The 22,802-nt window shown below is 40.6% G+C and overlaps 1 protein-coding gene across 1 annotated transcript; it reads right to left on the reverse strand.

Annotated features, from left to right (window-relative positions):
- Nucleotides 1-1,565: 1,565 nt before the first annotated feature.
- On the reverse strand, nt 1,566-5,877 carry LOC106598564 (metalloproteinase inhibitor 2). The gene is made up of 5 exons (XM_045713614.1): nt 5,591-5,877; nt 3,700-3,770; nt 2,717-2,819; nt 2,002-2,126; nt 1,566-1,860 (listed from the first exon to the last, which is right to left on the reverse strand). Exons 1-5 carry the CDS (start codon nt 5,718-5,720, stop codon nt 1,687-1,689), a joined length of 603 nt encoding a protein of 200 aa, XP_045569570.1. The 5' UTR covers nt 5,721-5,877; the 3' UTR covers nt 1,566-1,686.
- Between the last annotated feature and the right edge of the window lie 16,925 nt (nt 5,878-22,802).

Here is a 22,802-nt window from a genome sequence, read left to right on the forward strand (position 1 = left end):
TAGGCTGTTCTGAGGGCAAAAAAGGGTGTGCAAATATATTTTAATTTTGATTTGCACCCCTTTTTACAGTGAAAGATAGCCAGCTATATGTTAAGTCAAAATTGTCCAAACCGAAACAACTGCAACAATTGACACCATATTGAAGTCTGCAATTGTGACTGTTTCGGTTTGGACAATTTTGACTTAACATATAGCTGGCTATCTTTCATTTGGACAGATGTACACTAAGTCAAAAGTTTGGACACACCTACTAATTCCAGGATTTTTCTTTATTTTTACTATTTTCTACATTGTAGAATAATAGAGAAGACATCAAAACTATGAAATAGCACATATGGAATCATGTAGTAACCAAAAAAGCATTAAACAAATATATTTTATAGAGATTCTTCAATGTAGCCACCCTTTGCCTTGATGACAGCGTTGCACACTCTTGACATTCTCTCAACCAGCTTCTTGAGGTAGTCACCTGGAATGCATTTCAATGAACAGGTGTGCCTTAAAACAATGTGGAATTTATTTCCATCTTAATGCGTTTGAGCCAATCAGGTGTGTTGTGAGAAGGTAGGGGTGGTATACAGAAGACAGCTCTATTTGGTAAAAGACCAAGTCCATATTATGGCAAGAACAGCTCAAATAAGAGAAATGATAGTCCATCATTACTTTTAGACAACGTAAGTCAATCCAGAACAGTATTTTTAATTCACCAATTGTCTAAACCAGTTTACTATTAAATACTTTATCAAACCTTAAATATACAATTGAGTATTTGCATATTACCAACTGGTGCTGAAAAGGAGACAAATATGCATGTATTAGGGCTCCCGAGTGGCGCAGCGGTCTAAAAGCACTGCATATGTTCTAAAGGCGTCACTACAGACCATGGTTTGATTCCAGGCTGAATCACAACCGGCCGTGATTGGGTGGCGCACAATTGTCCCAGCATTGTAATTAAGAATTTGTTCTTAACTTGCTCACCTAGTTAAATACGTTACATAGCTTTCCAAAATATTCTGAACGGTTCTCCATATAGTCCACTCACTCAGCACAGATGTCAGTTCAACGTTTAGATTTCATTGACATTTGGTTGAGTTGTCAAATAATGTCAATGGATTCAGGTAAAAGATTTGACTTCTCAAATCCAAAATAAGTTTCACTTTGATGCAACAGTGTTAAATTACATGGAAAACATTGCCCAGTGGGTAGTGAGTGAGAAAAAAAAAAAGTACAAATTTATTGACTTAAGATAAATGTTCTGAAAACTCCGACAATCTTTTGGTCAGCAAGCGTGAGGGTTCTCAGCAATTTAATTTAAATTCATTCAATGTGCAGAAGGGAACCACACCTGCATTTGTCAATGCCTTCATGTATATAACATTCATTCTAATATATTGTGCCCAGCTGAACATGCCCCAGGATTTAGGATGGTATTTCAGGAATAATGGTCTAGTTAGAAACACAACCGTGTCAGCCAACACTGAGATCACCCTTTTGGGTTTCAATAACACCTTTGGTTCCAGTTTAAAAACAGACAAGCACAAGAAATGAATACTTGGAGCACTATATTTGAGGAGTAGTACATTTTTATTGCACAAGAAGTGACCAGCTTTTAAATTGCAGACATCTTTAGTCAGGGAGCAGTGAGCGGAAGGCCTATAGAGTTTAGAAGTCTTCAATATCCAGGAACTACTTCTTGGATGGAGCCATCCCCCTGTACCAGGCACAGGACCCATCACTCCTCTTGAGACAGGCAGAGTACTTGGCCTGGGGTCCGCTTTGGCCATCAGCCAACAACCAGTCCGTCCAAAGACACTCATCTGGGGCGCTGACGGGACACGGGAGGGAAGAGCAGCGGATGATCTGTAGATCAGAGCAGGGAGAGAGAAAGATCCAGATCACTGACTGATCATTACCCCAATACCCCAGCTCATGTGTTTAGCCAATGTGACAAAGTGAACAAAAGTGGTGTGATGTAATTTTACTATAATTCCTGTCACACACCGTGCAATCGCAGCCGCTTTGGTAGCGTTGAGTCAAGCTCTTCCTTTGTGTGCCATTCAAGTCCTCCCAGTACTGAATAAAGTCACACATGCCTATGAGCATCTTGCCATCAGTATTCAGCCTGCCTGAAGACAGAGAGAAGACAGTGAGTCAACAACCTGTGTGGTAAAAGTCAACCCCAGATGCTGATCAACCCAGATGCTGATCTTAGAACCATTTCCCCTTTTTCCCCCACAAATGGTTAAGATTAGAATTGGGGAGGGGGAAACAGATCCTAAATCTGTCCCTTAGGGAAACTTTACCCTGGAGCAGAAGACATACCGATGCAGCCTGGAACACTAGAATTTATCGTAATAAATAAGTGATGCATTAGTTGTAAACATTTAAATTCATAACATTTGGTATTGTAAAGCGTAACTTGAAGATCCAGGCTGTATCACAGCCGGCTGTGGTTGGGAGTCCCATAGGGCGGCGCATAATTGGCACAGCTTCGTCAGCATTTGGCCGTCAATGCAAACAAGAATGTTTAACTGACTTGCCTTGTTAAATAAAGATTCAATTAAAATGGTTAAAGATGAAGTACTTTCTCTAAAGCAATTGATTTCTTGTACAAGATGAAGTCAATAGTTTAGAATAGGCCATGATGCTACAAGCATAGGTTGAGCAGTTTAACCAGTGATAGCAATGAACTTGGGTAATGTAGTGAGATCCACACCTGTGAAGAGATACTCCTTGGTGAGTTCCAGAGTCACGCCGCACGAGGCTGAAGAGGATGAAGTGAAGATGGTGTGGATAACCCGGTCAGGACCTTTGAACATCTAGCCAATCACAAGGAGAGAAAGGAAGATCTGTCAAACATCTACAATTTGGAACCTAACAGACAGCAGCTCTCAGGCACTGTCAGTCTTTCCTAATTCCCTCCCTATACCCCATCCCCTCAGCTTTTGATGTTTGCAGAGCAACAAATATTTATTAATCTAACCTTTATTTTATCAGGGTGTCATACAGAGACCAAGGTATTATTAACAGATCGCCGAATTACAAACATCAAGTTACAAAATGTAAGCAGAACAGTCAAACAATTCTGACTCAACATCACATTTACAACATTTTGAAGATCGTTCCACAAATAATGCTAAAATATTTCAGGCAGATTCATCCAACTCAGTTGAGACCAATGGAATATCCAGAGTCAACCATCCTTATCTGAGACCGACTAACTAAAATGTCTAAAGGTCAGTAGTAATTTTAGGCACAGTGAGAGTTTTAGTAAAATGGCTTTATAAATGAAAATCTGGCAATTTATCAACCAACGTGACAGAGCCAGCCAACTTCCTGGTAGGGAATGCAGTGATGATTACCAAACCCCCATCACCAGTAATAAAGTGCAGTGCATTATGATAAACTGCATTTAAAAGCTTTAATGAAATGGCAGCTGCATTCATATAGATGTCACCATAGTCTAGGACTGGTAGGAACGTTGACTGAATAATGTGCTTTCCAGCAAGAGGCATGAGCCATTTCTACAGAAGCTCCTTTTCATACGATGGAAGCTCCACAACTACACTGCTTATGCCAGCCCAGATCGGCAAACATTGAAGGGTTGGAGCCCAGGGGAAAGGAGTGAAGCTGTCAGACTGGGGTTCAGTGGGCTTCAATGTAGTCAGGAACAACACCTTAATAAAAGGCTGATCATACCTTGATCTGTTGGACATAATAGTTGGTGTTACCAGACACAGCTTTCACTCCAACCACCTTTGCCCTGATCACTGGAAGAGAGAAACTTGGTTTAACTACTAACATCACCCATTTTCCTTTAAATGGTCAGTCAGACACTGATTGTTTAAGGGTGTAATGAGATCAAATAAAACAGTAGAATCCTTCAGACAAGATTTTACAGTCATAAAAATGTTTGTGGATAAGTTCACACTGTTTGGGCGAATCAGACGAGTAATTTTCCCTCCAGGTCCTAGATTCCCAACTCTGGTCATCTGCCATTAATTCAACGCCTTGTTTAACTATGCTGCCCTGCCTGGTCTGCAGATGTTCAGGCGCCAACCAGGGGCTGGTAGGAAGACTGAGGCACATGAGCCTTCCATCAGCTGTAGTCAGAGAGGAATATGCCTGGCCTGCTGAGGCACCTTCACAGGCACACGTACCTTATGACACATGCTCCTCCTCCGCCCACCTGTCTGGGTAGAAGGTGCTGACAGCAACAACCTCTTCACTTCAGTCCGATTCAGAAGATATTCAAACGATTCATCCTTGCCAATCAGATTAACTACTCCTGTAATGTTAAGTTCCCTCTATTCCACTGCTGTCTATCATCATTAGGACCAGTACACCACAGTAGTACTTGTTGCTTTTATCACTGGAATTACAGTTTGTTTTGCAGACATACTGATCTAATGAAACTACAGTAGAATGGGTTTTTACTAACAGCTTTACCAGCTACAGGACATCACTCCAAAACCATTTGGCAGATGTTTCAGACCTCAAGATGGCACCACAGCCCACAGTTGTGCAGAGCATATGCATTTCCTTTGTTCTAGTACAATTCAGGTAGAGATCATTCATTTTAAGGAGCACATGAAATAAATTAAGTCTCCAAGAAAAGTGACAGTTGCCAAATCTTAATTTATCATCCTGTTGCAGGGATTTTCCTGCACATCAGGAACTCGCAAACTTGTAGTGTATTCAAGGTTTAAAAAAAAGCCAACTAAAGTTATCAATTTCCACTAAAAATGCCAAACTTGATTTGCCCCAATGAAAATTATATCAACCCTAACAACAAAAATCCATTCATTATAATCCGCATAACAATTCACGTTGCTGCAGGATTATGTTCCTGATGCGTGAAACTGGCTCAAATTAAGATACGGGATCTGTAGCCTACCACTATTTGATTTAAATAAGTCTACACTACAACTGAATGCCTTGGGTTAAATGTAGAAAGATAATGTATTTACTTAATTGTAGTATATAAAATGTAGCAATTCAACTGTAGGCATAATGTGTAGGCCTAGAAGAAGATATAACACTTGGTGTAGCAGGGTCTCATCCAGGGCTACACCCAGGGCTCTCAAACCCTGTTCCTGGAGAGGTACCCTCCTGCAGGTTATCAATCCAAACCCAGTTGTAACAGACCTGATTCAGTTTATCAACCAGCTAATTATTAGAATCAGGTGCGCACATTAGGGTTGGATCAAAAACCTACAGGATGGAAGCTCTCCAGGAACAGGGTTGGAGAGCCCTGGTTGTAGCCCATCTTACTGTTGCCTACTTAATTATGTAAATACATTGATCATGTCATGGTTATTATTATAACAAATATTAAGAATTCTGTGGTCATGTTGCGCATTGATACAGTGTAGTAGCCCAGTGGTTGCCAACTCCAGCCTTCGAGTACACCCAACAGCACACTTTTTGTTGTATCCCCGGACAAAAATACCTGATTCAACTCATTGAGGGATGATTAGTTGAATCAGGTGTTCTTGTCCAGGGATACAACAAAAATGTGTACCGTTGGAGTAACTCGAGGACCGGAGTTGAGAACCTGAGAAGTCAGAAATATTGGCAGTTTCCTTACCGACGTCTGCGCTGCAAAAAGCCTGTTGAAGATGGACAGGAGCGCATCTGCAAGCTTCTGCAACGTCTTCGATCCGCCAAAGGAACAAAACGACCAGAGTGATGAAACAACTGCTTATAGACCAAGTCATTATGGAAAATATCTATGAACAATCTATAGCGTAAGATAAAATGTTTACTCCAGGAGCTAAAGAACAGTTGTATTGTAAACCACACTAGAACATTCAAAGATGTTCCCAGACAGACTAACACCTAGAAATCTGTTTTCCCTTCGATGTAATCAGCCCGTTTTTATTGCAGGCTGTGAGCTCCTCCCCAGTCAGAACCAAGCCAGTGGTAGGCTGAGCGTTCTATTAATCCAGAACCATAGCAACTCCATTGGGAAAAATACCCTGCTTAAAGGGACAACCACAGAACAGGCTCAACTTGCCCGGTTGACATAAATTCCATAAATTGTTTGTCTTTCGCCTAAACAATGGCGATGAAACAGAAATATCCGTTTTAGGATATGCCTATTTGAAATAGTTTTTTTAAACACCTGGGGCAACTTTAAAGCAGGCTCAACTTGCCCAACTACTCAGTTCAGTTCACTTGCCCTAGGCCCCTCAAACTCAACTCTGGACCTCGACGTGAAGCCAGTGCCACTGCATTTTTTTATTGTTCCCCTTTAATCAGGGACTGATTTTGACCAGGGACACCAGGTGGGTGCAATTCGTTATCAGGTAGAACAGAAAACTAGCATGCTCCTGAGCACCATGCACAACAAGAAGATGCCCCGTCCCCCGCTAATTGGGCTACTTTTGCACATTTGTTATTGTATGAGTGAGGTTTGATGATGAATACTACCTCCAAACGAATGGAACATCGATGGGCTCTACCAGGGGCGGAAATCCTGGGGGGGACGGGGGGGACACGACCCCCCCCCCATCCTGGGAAAAATATGATTTGTCCCCCCCAATATATCACTGAAACATAACTATGTAATTTAAATAATATTAATAATACGCAATGAAAGCAATTGTGCTGATTATAGACACTTAATAAGCGGCGTTTTTAAGTTTCCAAAAGATTGCGACCCCCCACCCTTTTCCTCACAATGGTTTGATCCACTGCCAGTTCCTTAGCTTGCTAGGTAACAGAGGGGTCGTGTCTACTGTCTGAAAGGCACTCAATGAACGTAACTGACGTGAGGTTAATCCAGTCAATCACGCACACACACTAGCTGAATATGCAGAGCTAAGGCGCAAATATGAACTATTAAGCTAGCTAGTACCTATTCCATTTATGTGGCCTCGTCAAAGATGGAATCTTTGCTATCGTCAATTTATTCCGAGATCAGCATGCAGATGATGTAAGTTAGTGCTTCAAAGTCCCTGTGATAAGGTTAGCGATAAACTGAAGTCCAAACTGAACAGAACTACACTCTCTTCTACCATTGTCTTAAATATATTTAATGGTCTCGTTGCAAAAGGTAAATTGTCGCAAGGGAACTTTTATTTTTATTTATTTTTTTAACCCGGGTAGCAAAGATTATAGCAAACACCACTGAAATGGAATTGGTGCTCGCTTGCTTTGCAAATTCAGCTATTGTTGGAAGCTTCACATTTCCATATTTGAAAAGTCATGTCATTTACAGTGTCAACGTTCATGAACTCTATGTTTAATCCACACGTACTAGGGTGACATGGATTATGCCCTGGGTTGTCCTGAACAGAAGATTTGCCATGGAACACGCACTTGAATGTACTCAAGACTCCATTCTATGTGCACCAAAATTGCAATCTGTTTGTCTCAAGTGCCCTTTGAAAGCCTCCCAGCTAGCACATTTGGTTCCTTGGAAGTTGTGGGAATGCACGTTTTTTGATTTCCCATTGGTTCTGGAAACGAAACCATACGTTTCCTGACCGTTAACTTTCTTAAATGTTATTTTTTTACGCCTGAGGACAGTAGTGAACATTTCACCTGTTCTGGGAATTAGATTTTTTTTAGGTTGCAGGGAGGTTGTTTATTTGAAGGTAATTAATGAACATTCTGAGAAAATGTTTCCATGCGATTTTTACAGTCACTGCTAGCTTATTTTGGGTTAAATGTTGAACCAAGCACAGAAAGGACACATGGAAATTAATTTGCTTAGGCATTAATCATACAAACACATTTATCTTTCAATGTGGCATCTTCTGTTCTCTATCAGAGCATGTGGAGTGGAATTGAGTGCTAAAAACCACTCCTCATAGGAAAAAAACCTGCAGTTCCAAATTCACTCCATTCATTCAAATCACAAACACCCATCTATTTGTAGTGACTACCTGGACCTACCATTTGGTTTGGAAGTATCGAAACCAAACCATATGATTTGAATGAAAAGTATTTTAGTAAACAACATGAAAAGGAAGCGCTCATAATTTCAAATAGGCCACGTAGTATTAAACAGCACATAAACACTCAAAACAGGTGTAATCGGCCTGTGTGAAGCTGGTGTAGAGAGTCAGGCGCAGGACAGCAGATAAGAGTAATCAACGGATTTACTCAAGTAATTACAAAATAAAATACAATATACCAAGCCCACAATAACGGGGTGGCAGGGTAGCCTAGTGGTTAAAGTGTTGGACTAGTAACCAAAAGGTTGCAAGTTCAAATCCCAGCGCTACCCCTGAACAGACAGTTAACCCACTGTTCCTAGGCCATCATTGAAAAGTCGAGTGGATTGGTGATGGCTAGAAGGCCAGTGATGTCCAATGCTGCCTGAACAAGGAGAGGACTGATATGGAGTTGAGAAAGAAAAAGCAGTTTGTGATGGTGCCTGAAAGGAACCTCTCGACTTGCAGACTCCTTTTGAACTTTTATTTCATAGGTAGGCCTAAAGATTTCATGGTAAAATAACCCTATCAAAATGGAAAGCTCTTTGAAAGAGATAACATGCCAGGCCAATTGGGCCAAAATCAACAATAGCCTATTGTAAAGATAATACAACAATTTTTTTGTTTATAAATACTTTGCTATAATGACACACTTAGCTAGCTACCCACCGCGTTCCTTTCTGTTAGAATGTGCACGTAGTACACCATCATTCTTTCAGGATGTCTTTTCAGATTTCACAATGATTATTACTAGTTGTGGACACTACATCACCACACTCCCTCTCTTGCTCTTGGTCCTCCTCATCTTTGTAAGTCACCTTGATTTCACACCTTTGTGTTTTATCAGTTTCTTTATCAGGATATATATATAGAATTATGAAGTGCGATTGTTTGGTTGGTTGTCACGTGGGGTAGTGGATTGCGTGGTGCCGAGGTCGGTTGTAATGAAAATATTTAGCGAACTCCATGACAGTAGCTAAAGCAAGGGGCTAAAGCAGCACACAAGTAGACTACAAATGCATGCTGGGCCGGGCATGCACTGAGCTCGTGAAGTGAGCGTTACTGGAGCGGTAATGGAGCAAAATTGGAGGCGGCGAGAAGGCCGATGCTCCAGCCTTTGGGCAACTTGCTCCGCGCTTCAGTCAGATTTGAGAACGCTCCAGCTCCGCACACATGCTCTGTTATCTATCCATAGAATTAGTCCACTGCACCACCAGGATGGAGCTAGTATGCCATGTATTTTTAACTCATACAATGCTGTTCATTTTAGTTTATTCAAACAGACCCCTTTCAAAGGAAAAAAGCACTCATTAAGATAAGGTGTGGACAATTAGTGGGTACGGGCAACACACCTGGACACACACACAGGATAGATAGTTTTGTTGATGCTGAGAACAGAATGTATATGTTTTTAAATTACATTCTTAGAACATTCTTTGAGCGTTACCAATGTTTTCTTGTGGTTTTTATAGAAAGTTTTCTTAATGTGCTGAGAACATTACTTTATATAGAACCATGAGGAAACCTGCAGAAAATGTTATGCTGTACTACTGAAATTCCATAGAAGAACGTTGTTTCTTTACGTTCTCTGAATATTCTTAGAACATTATTTTAAATGGAACTTTGAGGAAACCTGTAGAAAAAGCTATGTTGAAGTACTGCAATTCCCACAGAAGAACGTTGTTTCTTAATGTTTTCTGAACAATTTGAGAACATTACTTTTAATAGAACCATGAGCAAACCTGTAGGAAACGTTATGCTGAAGTACTGAAATTCCCATCTAAGAAACATATGGTTCTCAGAACGTTATGTGCTAGCTGGGAATGCACGTTATTGTGCGTTTTTCACGCAACTCAAGCGCGTGCACACATTTTTTTAATGGGTGTTAGAGTAAAGACCACAGGCCGCTCGTGAGTTTCAAGTTTGGGGAAGCTTACAACTTATCCTACAACTTCTACCGATCTGTCTACCAGTTGATTATTTTTATAACAGAATTTCGTGGAAAAGTTTGATTTCAATAATAACCTTTTTGTTTTTCTAAATGTTTTTCACTTGGTTAATCATAAACGTCAGAATTAAAATTCAACAAATAAAAACAGAAGAAAATATCCTGCTGAAAATGCAGGTTCTTTCAATCACATGAATCTCTCTTCTCTGCCTGTCTGCCCCACTTTCTATCTGTCTTTACTTGAGCCATAGCTGGTGAAGTGCAACATTGTAGGCTACCAAATAAATGAACTGGGTCTGGGCCCGAAGCTGTTGCTAGTGAACTTGCAACATTGTTTCAACTAGAGAAGGCCTATTCTGGGCCCTCAGAGTATCCCGAACCAGTGAGCTCCGGACAGACAGCTTTATTTTTAAATTTCGTTTCCACTGGATATATGGGATCATCAGATCATGATATGTTGCTTTTTCACATCGAGGCTTGGTGAATATCGAGTGTTGGAAAGATTTTTCAAATACTGTGAAGAACTATTATTTTTTGTAATGGATGTTTAAAAAAACGGACTTCGTTGACTCAGATCTACTGTGTGAGGTGAAGAAGCTCAGCTTATTAGTGGTGGACGTGGTGAGTTAATTAAGACAATCAGAAATCCGATATCCCCTAATGGGAACTTTCCTACATCTGCCCACAGCAGGTCAGTTAGGCTTACTTTTATGCACGCTCAGGTGCGCGCTCACTCAACATTATCAGGAGAGAGAAACCAGACACGTGCTCATTGCGCACATGGGGCTCTCCAAACAAAGTTAAATGAAAAAAATGACAAAACTCGTAAATTATGGTTATTAAATCAAGTGTAGCAGGTTGAACTCTGCAAATAATGTTTCAAGTTTGAGAGTGAGAACGGTAAATTAATGTAATTACTGCCTGCATTAACAGAAATATATATGTAACCTAACGATGGCCATTAACAGTACAATTACTAGGCCTACTGGTACATATGTAATGGAGAATTTATCAAAATTAACAAAGGGCAAACAATTCACCCAATGAAACAATGAATGTGCAAGAATTGTTGGGAGAGCTTAGCACATTCTGGAGAGCTGAGTGCATGAATTCTGGAATGAAACGCGCCATATCTTGGCCACACCCCTCCCCTTCTTCATCTCAAAATTTTAAATTATACTCAAAACACGTTATCTTCACACATATTTTAGTCGCTTTTCACTGGCAGCCATAATTCGATAATCAAGTATTTATATTGCCACGCGTGGTAACAAAATGTCGGGCTTCCCAACAAAATAGGCATGGCCTACGCACCTGTAATTTGAAACAATGCAGAGATATATTTTTTTAAAGAAGCTAATGAGTATTTTGAATTATTTTATATAGACAGGAGTAAATATAGAATTTTGGCAAAACATACATTTACTTTAGGGGAATCCAGCATCCCAACAGTGCAATGTGCACCTACCAACTTTCCTTTTTTAAAATGTTTTTTTAAAAGAAGTTTGGAACCATCAAGACTCTTCCTAAAGCTGGCAGCCTGGCCAAACTGAGCAATCAGGGGAGGAGGGCCTTGGTCAGGGAGGTGGCCAAGAACCGGATGGTCACTCTGACAGAGCTCTAGAGTTCCTCTAGATGGGAGAACATTCCAGAAAGACAACCATCTCTGCAGCGTTCCACAATCAGGCCTTTATGGTAGAGTGGCCAGACGGAAGCCACTCCTCAGTAAAAGGCACATGATAGCCTGCTTGGAGTTTGCCAAAAGGCATCAAAAGACTGTCAAACCATGAGAAATAATATGCTCTGGTCTGATGAAACCAAGATTGAAACCTTTGGCCTGAACGCCAAGCGTCACGGCTGGAGGAAACCTGGCACCATCCCTACGGTGAAGCATGGCAGCATCATGTTGTGGGGAGGTTTTTCAGCAGGAAGGGACTGGGAGACTAGTCAGGATCGAGGGAAAGATGAACGAAGCAAAGTACAGAGAGATGCTTGATGAAAACCTGCTCCAGAGCACTCAGGACCTCAGACTGGGATGAAGGTACACCTTCCAACAGGACAACGACCCTAAGCACACAGCAAAGACAATGCAGGAGTGGCTTCGGGACACGTCTCTGAATGTCCTTGAGTGGCCCAGCCAGAGCCCGGACTTGAACCCGATTGAACATCTCTGGAGGACCTGAAAATAGCTGTGCAGCAACGCTCCCCACCCTGACAGAGTTTGAGAGGATCTGCAGAGAAGAATGGAAGAAACTCCCCAAATACCAGTGTGCCAAGCTTGTAGTATCATACCCAAGAAGACTTGAGGCTGTAATTGCTGCCAAAGGTGCTTCAACAAAGTACTGAGTAAAGGGTGTGAATATTTGTGATATTTCAGTTTTATTATTTTTATAAATTAGCTAACATTTATAAAAACCTGTTTTTGCTTTGTCATTATGGGGTATTGTGTGTAGATTTTTTTTGAATATGGCTATAACCTAACAAAAAGTGGAAAAAGTCAAGGGGTCTGAATTCTTTCTGAAGGCACTATAGACCTACAAGATACAACCCTGCATAAAGCAAGCTCAGCCATGTTAGTTCTATTGGTTCTGAAAGCATGGTTTATTGAGTCATTATTAGTTTTACACTTAGGACATGACCCCCTGCTGTTGTGCTGTAGAATGTCTCTTGCATAATAAATTCTATACATTAGTTTATACTGGATTAAGTGTACATTTTAGTTAACTGTAACTGTGAAGGTTATGCTCCAACTTTCCATCCATCTTGTGCCAACATCAGTTCTTTTTAAGTCATGGTTACAATATTTGTTTCTAAGAGATTGACAGTTGGATATTCTCTCTGCAACGTTTTGTATATCTTCAGAATCACATGAAACTGACAAGACTTTATATACACACTTTATACACGGCGAACTGACACAAAACACACACACATTTACATGCACTACACACACACACACACACACACACACACACACACAAAACACAAAAAAAAAAACACACACACACACACACACACACACACACACACACACACACACACACAATATGCTGCTCTTATTCTGTTCTATTTTACTCTTATTGTTATCTATCCTGATGCCTAGTCACTTTACCCTGCCTTTATGTACACATCTACCTCAAATACCTTATTATTATCTATCCTGATGCCTAGTCACTTTACCCTGTCTTCATGTACGTATCTACCTCAAATACCTTATTATTATCTATCCTGATGCCTAGTCACTTTACCCTGCCTTCATGTACACATCTACCTCAAATACCTTATTATTATCTATCCTGATGCCTAGTCACTTTACCCTGTCTTCATGTACATATCTACCTCAAATACCTTATTATTATCTATCCTGATGCCTAGTCACTTTACCCTGCCTTTATGTACATATCTACCTCAAATACCTTATTATTATCTATCCTGATGCCTAGTCACTTTACCCTGCCTTCATGTACACATCTACCTCAAAATACCTTATTATTATCTATCCTGATGCCTAGTCACTTTACCCTGCCTTCATGTACACATCTCCCTCAAATACCTTATTATTATCTATCCTGATACCTAGTCACTTTATCCTGCCTTTGTGTAAATATATACACCACATACCTTATTATTATCTATCCTGATGCCTAGTCACTTTACCCTGCCTTTATGTACATATCTAACTCAAATACCTCGTACCTCTGCACATTGATCTGGTACTAGTACCCCTGTATATTGCTTCATTTTTGTGTATTTTATTCCTTTTGTGTTACTATTTTAATAAAAACTATTTTTTACTCTGAATTGTTGGGAAGGGTTCATGAGCAAGCATTTCATGGTAAAGTCAACACCGTTGTATTCAGCACATGTGACGAATAACATTTGATTTGATTTTAAATTAATAGGAGTGTATCACTTTGGCAAAAGTATTTTGTATTTGTAGTATTTAGCAGCTCCTCTTACTGGGTTCCAAACAGGAATAAAAAATTCACATCACAACAAACAACAGCCTACATCATAAATAAAACATTTACATCACAACAAACAACAGCCTACATCATAAATAAAACATTTACATCACAACAAAACAACAGCCTACATCATAAATTAAACAATTACATCACAACAAAACCACAGCCTACATCATAAATTAAACAATTACATCACAACAAAACAACAGCCTACATCATAAATAAAACAATTACATCACAACAAAACAACAACTTACATCATAAATAAAACAATTACATCACAACAAAACAACAGCCTACATCATAAATAAAACAATTACATCAAACAAAACAACAGCCTACATAATAAATAAAACAATATATCATACAAGACATTACTACATTATTACTCTAATATTACACATTTACAATATAAAATGTACAATACTACATTACTACATTTTACAATGTGTGCATGTGTGTCCTCACAGTCCGGGTTGTACCGTGAGGTGTTGTTTTATCTGCTTTTTAAATCTGATTTTACTGCTCGCTTGAGTTACTTATGTGAAATAGAGTTCCATGTAGCCATAGCTCTATGTAGTACTGTGCATTTCCCATAGTCTGTTCTAGCTATGGGGACTGTGAAGAGACCTCTAGTGGCATGTTTTGTGGGGTATGCATGGATGTCTGAGCTGTGTTCTAGTAAATTAAACAGACAGCTTAGTATATTTAACACATCAACACCTCTCACAAATACAGGCAGTGATGAAGTCAATCTCTCCTCCACTTTAGCCAGGAGAGATTGACATGCATATTATTAATGCTAGCTCTCCATGTACTTTTAAGGGCCAGCTGTGCTGCTCTGTTCTGGGCCAATTGTAAGTTGCCAATGTCCCTCTTTGTGCACTTGACTATATGACTGGGCAGTAGTCCAGGTGTGACAAAACTAGGGCCTGTAGGACTTGTTTTGTTGATGGTGATGTCAAGAAAGCAGAGTAGCGCTTTATTACAGACAGACCTCTGGTGTATAACACAGTCTAGCCTATGTCATCACTATTTATTTATTTAATATATTTTGGATGAAAGAAGGCTCTTCGGTAAGGTCATTCCACTATCAATGTTTGTCTATGGAGTTTGCATGGCTGTGTGCTCAATTTTATACACCTGTTAGCAATGAGTGTGGCTGAAATAGCCCAATCCACAAATTTGAAGGGGTGTCCCCATACTTTTGTATATATAGTGTAGTTGTACTAGGGACTTTAAGGGTTACCCCCTTGCCGCAGGTGATTGGAGAAAAAAACAGTGAGGAATTCCAGTAGGCTGATCTTTCTGGTTCATCCCTATTGTTTAAGTGAACGATGGACAATTTATGGCATTTATGGCAGCCGGGCAAGTGGAGCCTGCTCTGTGGTTGTCCCAATAGGCAGGGGAATTTTTAAAACTATAAAAAATTCAAGTAGGGGTGCTGCAATATACGTACATTTTTTAACCTGCTACACTGGAGGCATAACTTTTGGTCAGAGCAAGCAGAGCTTGAGCAACTTTAAGCTATTGATCTAACTGGCTGAGATACTATTATAGTGGTAACTCACCTAGCCACGCTAGCCTCGGCCTGATGTTGGTGCTAACAAGCTAGCAAGCATGCTATGTTGTGTTACACATCAACATCCATTGTCAGCCAATCAAATCAAATGTTGTTGGTCACATACACATGGTTAGCAGATGTTATTGCGAGTGTAGTGAAATGCTTGTGCTTCTAGTTCCAACAGTGTAGTAATATCTAAAATGTAATCTAACAATTCCAGAACAACTACCTAATACACACACATCTAAGTAAAGGGATGGAATAACAATATATACATGTAAATATATGGATGAGCGATGACCGAGCGGCATAGGCAAGAAGCAATAAATGGTATAAAAATACAGTATACACATTTGGGATGAGTAATGCAAGATATGTAAACATTATTAAAGTGACTAGTGATCTATTTATTAAAGTGGCCAATGATTTCAAGTCTGTATGTAGGCAGCAGCCTCTTTGTGTTAGTGACAGCTGTTTAACAGTCTGATGGCCTGGAGATAGAAGATATTTTTCAGTCTCTCGGTGCCAGCTTTGATGCACCTGTACTGACCTCACCAATCCAGTAGGGGTTGGATGCTATGGTGCGCTTCAATTGGTTACTCGCACTGTGATATTACCTACGACTTGCACAAAGTTCAACTTTGCCCCCCACCAAAAAAAGCATTATTTTCATATCCACCGGTGCGGTTTTAAAGGGTCAGCCATAGTAGAACAGCGCCCCTGGAGCAAATTAGAGTTAAGTGCCTTGTGCAAAGGCACACAGAAAATGTTTTCACCTTGTCTTCGAACCAGCAACCTTTCAGTTACGGGCCAAACTCTCTAACCTCTAGGCTACCTGCCGTCCCGCTGCATTCAGCTCCATAGCCCCATGCTCGCATTACCCACCAGCCCCCGCCCACTTCACTTCTCACCGTTTTCTTCCATTGAAAATGAATAGGAAGCTGTTGTTTCACCTCAGGATGCCGTTCGCATGGCACATCGGACACGTAGGCCTAACTGTTACGGAGTGCAAGCCTCTCATGGAGCACAGTCTCACACTCTGTAACAGTTAGGCCTACGTGTCCGATGTAGCAGGCCATTTAAACTGATTTTCCTGCTTCCTCCCTATTGTTTAATTAAGAGACTGACAAGTTATGGCATTTCTTTGTGTTAACATCTGTCTTCACATTTTCGGGTAAGTGACCATAATCTTCCGACAACCAAAACATTCTGCTGTCTTGGCCAATAGGAAAGAGACTTTCAGACCTTAAAGGTCCAATGCAGCTGTTTTTATCTCAATATAAAATAATTTCTGGGCTACAGTTAAGTACCTTACTATGATTGTTTTCAATTAAAACGGTTTGGTCGTATTGGTCTGTTCACTCATTTATCACCTGGGGATGTTACCAGGCGCCCAAAACTCAATCCCACCTAAACAGGCTGACATTTATTTTCTAACAGCTCTTACACTAAAAGGGCATTATCATAATTCTCAAAATTTCACAGTATTCTTCCAACCTCATAGTGTAGAAATATATATAAAACATAGAACAATCACGTTTTTGACTGCACTGTGCCTTTAAAGTCAATCTCTGTGTAGAGTATGACATAGCGATTAATCAGTTGTCATGTGTTGCTGCCTTGCTATGTTGTTGTCTTAGGTCTCTCTTTATGTAGTGTTGTGTTGTCTCTCTTGTCGTGATGTGTGTTGTGTCCTATATTAATATATATATATAAAAAATGTAATCCCAGCCCCCGTCCCAGCAGGAGGCCTTTCCTTTTGGTAGGTCGTCATTGTAAATAAGGATTTGTTCTTAACTGCCTTGCCTAGTTAAATAAAGGTTAAATAAATAAATAAAAAAATCCCAGATTTGGGATCACACAGACACTCCACTGAATAGCAGGCTGGTGATAGTGATTGCTTTGTAATGCCTGCAGTTAACATTAGCCAGTCACCGATTCCTTCCAAACCACTTATTGTTGAATTAGCGATTTTCAACTTGTTGTGTAATGCTTATGTCCAATGGCCGATGTAGATGTTGACTTGATTCATGATGATGACTGCTAGCTAAGATTTTTAAAGTATGAGGTTGAAATGATCAGTCCAATCGAAGCTACTGTACACATAACGTGATTTGACGTCTTTTTATCTGTGACCAATGGCCTTGAGCCTTCTTGGATGGACACTTATAAGGTAACTCCATGGCAGCACCCAAGAGGCTAGAATTTTCTAGCTCTCCCCTTAGACTTGGCGGTGACGTAGTATCCCCATGAGTGAAAGAACACTGAGCCAATCACGGCGCAACGCTCTGTATTTTATGCTGGCTTGCCCCACCACCAGTGAAAGCACTGAGCCAGGCTGAAACACCTGCATTTTGGAGCTGCCTTATCAAGACAACTAAAAAGACACCATGTTTATGTAACAGATGTATATCGTACTCTCCTTGCGTTGTGTTTTCTCCTAATAAATCACATCAGCCAGTGGTCCCAGTTGAGCATCATTTATTTCTGTTGTTAAATGGGAAACAGCACGTTAGTTGTGCAGGGCTTAACAATATTGATGGCTGTCGATGGCAAAATCTGTAGCATGAAGACAACTGTGTTAGCAGTGGGCTTATGTGACCATTACATCGGTGTATGCTAGCTAACACACTTATTTACAGCAATTATATGCCAAAGCACATCCCAGAAAGCCCCTCAATCCCTAACAGGTACCATATACCCACACATGTATAAATCAGTAACGTACAGCAAACTTGTACACATTGTAAAATATAAAATATAAAACAGTATTCAGAACGTGACCTACACCTTGCATCACATTTTCATACTGGGAAGACCCGACGTTCGCGATCTCCCCCTATCTACAAGCGGGGCCAATCACAACACACCTTACTGTCATCAGAGTTGAACCAACCAATAAGAATGCTTGAACATTAAATACACATTTCTTTAGAGGCAAGTGGAAACAAACCAACCCTGTTACATTTATATGCGGCTTTATTAACTCAATTATATATATTTTTTACATTGTTTGCATACTGATATGTGACACGTATTAATGCATAAATAACATGCAAAACAGGCCCACTGTGTGTCACATCCACAACACATTTGGGCCGTCCACAAAGCCAGTAACTATAACGATAACTATAATAATAAACTATAAGCTACAGAACTATAAAATGTTGGTGAGCATCCACACTAGAGGAAAGTATCGTTCTACAGTCCTGCACCTGTCAATCAACTGATCAACGCATCCTACTGCACGCTGCCTATTAATAAGATGGTAACACAAGACCGTTAAGGTCTCTAACACACAGATACTGGTTCAGATCATTCATGAGGTCTCTAACCCACAGATACTGGTTCAGATCATTCATGAGGTCTCTAACCCACAGATACTGGTTCAGATCATTCATGAGGTCTCTAACCCACAGATACTGGTTCAGATCATTCATGAGGTCTCTAACCCACAGATACTGGTTCAGATCATTCATGAGGTCTCTAACACACAGATACTGGTTCAGATCATTCATGAGGTCTCTAACACACAGATACTGGTTCAGATCATTCATGAGGTCTCTAACCCACAGATACTGGTTCAGACCATTCATGAGGTCTCTAACCCACAGATACTGGTTCAGACCATTCATGAGGTCTCTAACCCACAGATACTGGTTCAGATCATTCATGAGGTCTCTAACAAACAGATACTGGTTCAGATCATTCATGAGGTCTCTAACACACAGATACTGGTTCAGACCATTCATGAGGTCTCTAACACACAGATACTGGTTCAGATCATTCATGAGGTCTCTAACACACAGATACTGGTTCAGATCATTCATGAGGTCTCTAACTGTTTCTGACCATTCATTGTTTTCAGGGTGTGTCCTGTGTCATAGTGACAACTGCAAATAATACTTCAATGTACATGTAGTCACTGTCCCCAGGAGAAGTGTGAAGACTGATGAAACGTGAAGCAACTAAATAAATGTTACTGTGTGAATTCCACTGTCATGTTTGGATTGTTTCAAGATTTCACTGTGCATCTCTGAGCTAAGGTTAACTCAATAATTGAATGCTAGGACATTAGCTCCTTGTTCCTTAGCCTCTTAATGATTGCATAATGGTAAACCTACACACGTACATCTTATAGTATTCAGAGTGGTGACACAAGGCTTGCAACCTTGGCAATTCCCACTGGTTATGATTATGGGCCCATAGTGTTCTCATGATAATGGAGTCAGATGGTATATCATAGTAGGGTCATAGACCCCTACACTCATTCTGTCATCCTCAGACAAATTACATTTTCACCATTCTTGAAAACTTTTTCACTATGTTTTGGTAGTGACACATTGTCTGGGGTGGTAAGGAATTCAAGTTTGGGGTAAAAATAGGATACAAATTACATATTTTTTTTATCCCACAATTTGCACTACTTCTGTAGAATGACCCATATACTGTTCATCTGTAATTACAAGTACAGGTGCATTAACACAGTCTAGCCTATGTCATCACTATTTGTTGAATTGATTGTTGGATTAAAGAAGGCATATGTCATAGGCTAGACTGTTACCACCACTTTGTTTCCCCTGACCAGACTGGACAAGGCGTATAGAGGCCTACAGTTGATCAGTCTGATACAGCAGGTCAGATCACTAACGTTTAGGTGTAGGCTGCTACAACATTGCTGTAAAGAGTTCTTGCCTGTGTCTGATGGGAGTAAGTTCTTTTCCTGTCCCATGCCCGACCTGCCCAACCTGTGATTTCTGTGAATCTGATTGGTGGTGTGGCATTTTTTTTCTCTCCTGATGCTAACCAGGTGAAATTCCGTAAACAAGCTGTAGCAGAGATACAAGGGTTACCCCATTGCCTGGGTCAAGTGGACTGGCCAGTTGGGCAGAGATATAAGGGTTACCCCATTGCCTGGGTCAAGTGGACTGGCCAGTTGGGCAGAGATATAAGGGTTACCCCATTGCCTGGGTCAAGTGGACTGGTCAGTTGGGCAGAGATATAAGGGTTACCCCATTGCCTGGGTCAAGTGGACTGGCCAGTTGGGCAGAGATATAAGGGTTACCCCATTGCCTGGGTAAAGTGGACTGGCCAGTTGGGCAGAGATATAAGGGTTACCCCATTGCCTGGGTCAAGTGGACTGGCCAGTTGGACAGAGATATAAGGGTTACCCCATTGCCTGGGTCAAGTGAACTGGCCAGTTGGACAAGTTGAGCCTGCTTTAAACTTGCCCAGGGGGATAAAAATAAATAAATGAAAACATCAAAGCTATAAGGAATTCCAGTAGGTGGAGCCTAAAACTAATATTGCTGGTTGATCCCGATCGTTTAAGTGAAATGCGGACAATATATGACATTTATGGCCGCAAATTGAGCCTGCTCTGTGGTTGTCCAATAAACAGGGGATTGTGGTTCAGGTTTAATAGAGTGATCAGCCTACCACTGGCTTGGTTGTAACTGCGGGGAGGAGCTCACAGCCTGCAATAAAAGCCGGCTGATTCCATGTAATAGTAGAAGGCTTTGGTTTTCGCGCAGTAATAAACTGTCGTAGGGTAAACGTTGTCCTTTAACGCAATATGTTTTTGTCCGATAGAGTCGACAGTAAGATAATTTGTTTCTAAAATGACTTGGTCAGTAAGTAGTTGTTTCATTACTTTGGTCGTTCTGTTCCTCTGGCGGGTCGATGAAGTCGCAGAAGCTTGCACTTGCATGATTGTACATCCTCAGCAGGCTTTTTGCAAAGCAGACGTCGGTAAGTCATTTTAGACATTTCTGACTTCTGTAGTTTCTCTTCACATGTTGGCAGGCTGCCTACTACACCGTATCATGCAAAAATGTTAGGAATTCTCTGTCGTTGTAATTATTTTCAGGACACGCTCATTAGGGTCTATTTACATGTTCTCGCAAGTATTTACATAAAGTCGGCAACAATATGGGCTACACCTGGGGTGTATTCATTACGGAAACGTTTGCCACTTAAGAACCAAGTGAAACGGTGAGGGACCTACCTGAATTTTTTTACAGTATCAAATTTATTTGTATAGCCCTTCTTACATCAGCTGATATCTCAAAGTGCTGTACAGAAACCCAGCCTAAAACCCCCAAACAGCAAGCAATGCAGGTGTAGAAGCACGGAGGCTAGGAAAAACTCCCTGGAAAGACCAAAACCTAGAGAAGAACCAGGCTGAGGGGTGGCCAGTCCTCTTCTGGCTGTGCCTGGTGGAGATTATAACAGCACATGGCCAAGATGTTCATAAATGACCAGCATGGTCTAATAATAATAATCAGTTGTCGAGGGTGCAACAAGTCAGAAACTCAAGAGTAAGTGTCAGTTGTCTTTTTCATAGCCGATCATTCAGAGTATCTCTACCGCTCCTGCTGTTCTAGAGAGTTGAAAACGGCAGGTCTGGGACAGGTAGCACATCTGGTGAACAGGTCAATAGAAACTCTCTGATCCCTGAGGACTGGAGTTTCCCATCCTTGCTCTAGGCCTAAAGATGACTAACTTGTCAAAGGAAATGTTCAACATGACATTATTCAAAGCTTCACATACTTGACATTTTACTTAGAACTCATCAGAATAAATTAGGCGTACATGGCAGAATGGACTAGGCTACATGTCTCAGCTATTAGGTCACTGTTCTGTAAACCTGTACTCACTCATTCAGGGTTTGTCTCTGTTAATCTCGCAGATAGGTTGGTTAATGGTTGTTCATTCTGTTAAATGAGAAGGTAGTTCTATTTTGATAAATTGCTGTTAACACCACACTATCAACTGTGTGTATAGGCACCTCGTATAGAATAGGTTAGTCATTGTGAATTTAGTGTCTTGGCACCTTTTCATTCTACTTCAACCATGGATGCAGTATGGTAAAACAGGATGGTTGAGGGTCTTGGACAGCACTACATCATGAGCAGCTACTTGACCTTTCAAAGAATCTTACCTTTACTCAATTACTGTTTGTTAGTGAAGAGGAGTGATTGCAACATGCTTCCCTGAGGACATTTCCTGTTTAGTTTATGGAAAAGTGAAGCGACTTTATTTTGTGGTATATTCTCTAAAATGATTGAGGGACACGATGTGTAACACTTGACATGAGAGTAAATTGTTTGGCATGGTGGCTTTGTTGGTAGAGGATGGTGCTAATGCCTGTGACATCTTGGGTCTGTAATGGATTCAATGTTCTCTCAGATCCCTTAACACCCTGAAACTGATGTTTGACTGGTGCAGCAGAAACTGATTATTTCAGTAGTTAAACCATGTCTCCCTCTGTTTATTTTGTAGTGATCAGGGCCAAGGTGGTTGGTGTGAAAGCTGCGTCTGGTAACACCCACTATGATGTCCAACAGATCAAGGTATGATCAGCCTTTATATTA

The sequence above is a fragment of the Salmo salar genome, unplaced genomic scaffold (genome assembly GCF_905237065.1).
Source record: "Salmo salar unplaced genomic scaffold, Ssal_v3.1, whole genome shotgun sequence".
In the NCBI taxonomy this organism is placed as follows: domain Eukaryota; kingdom Metazoa; phylum Chordata; class Actinopteri; order Salmoniformes; family Salmonidae; genus Salmo; species Salmo salar.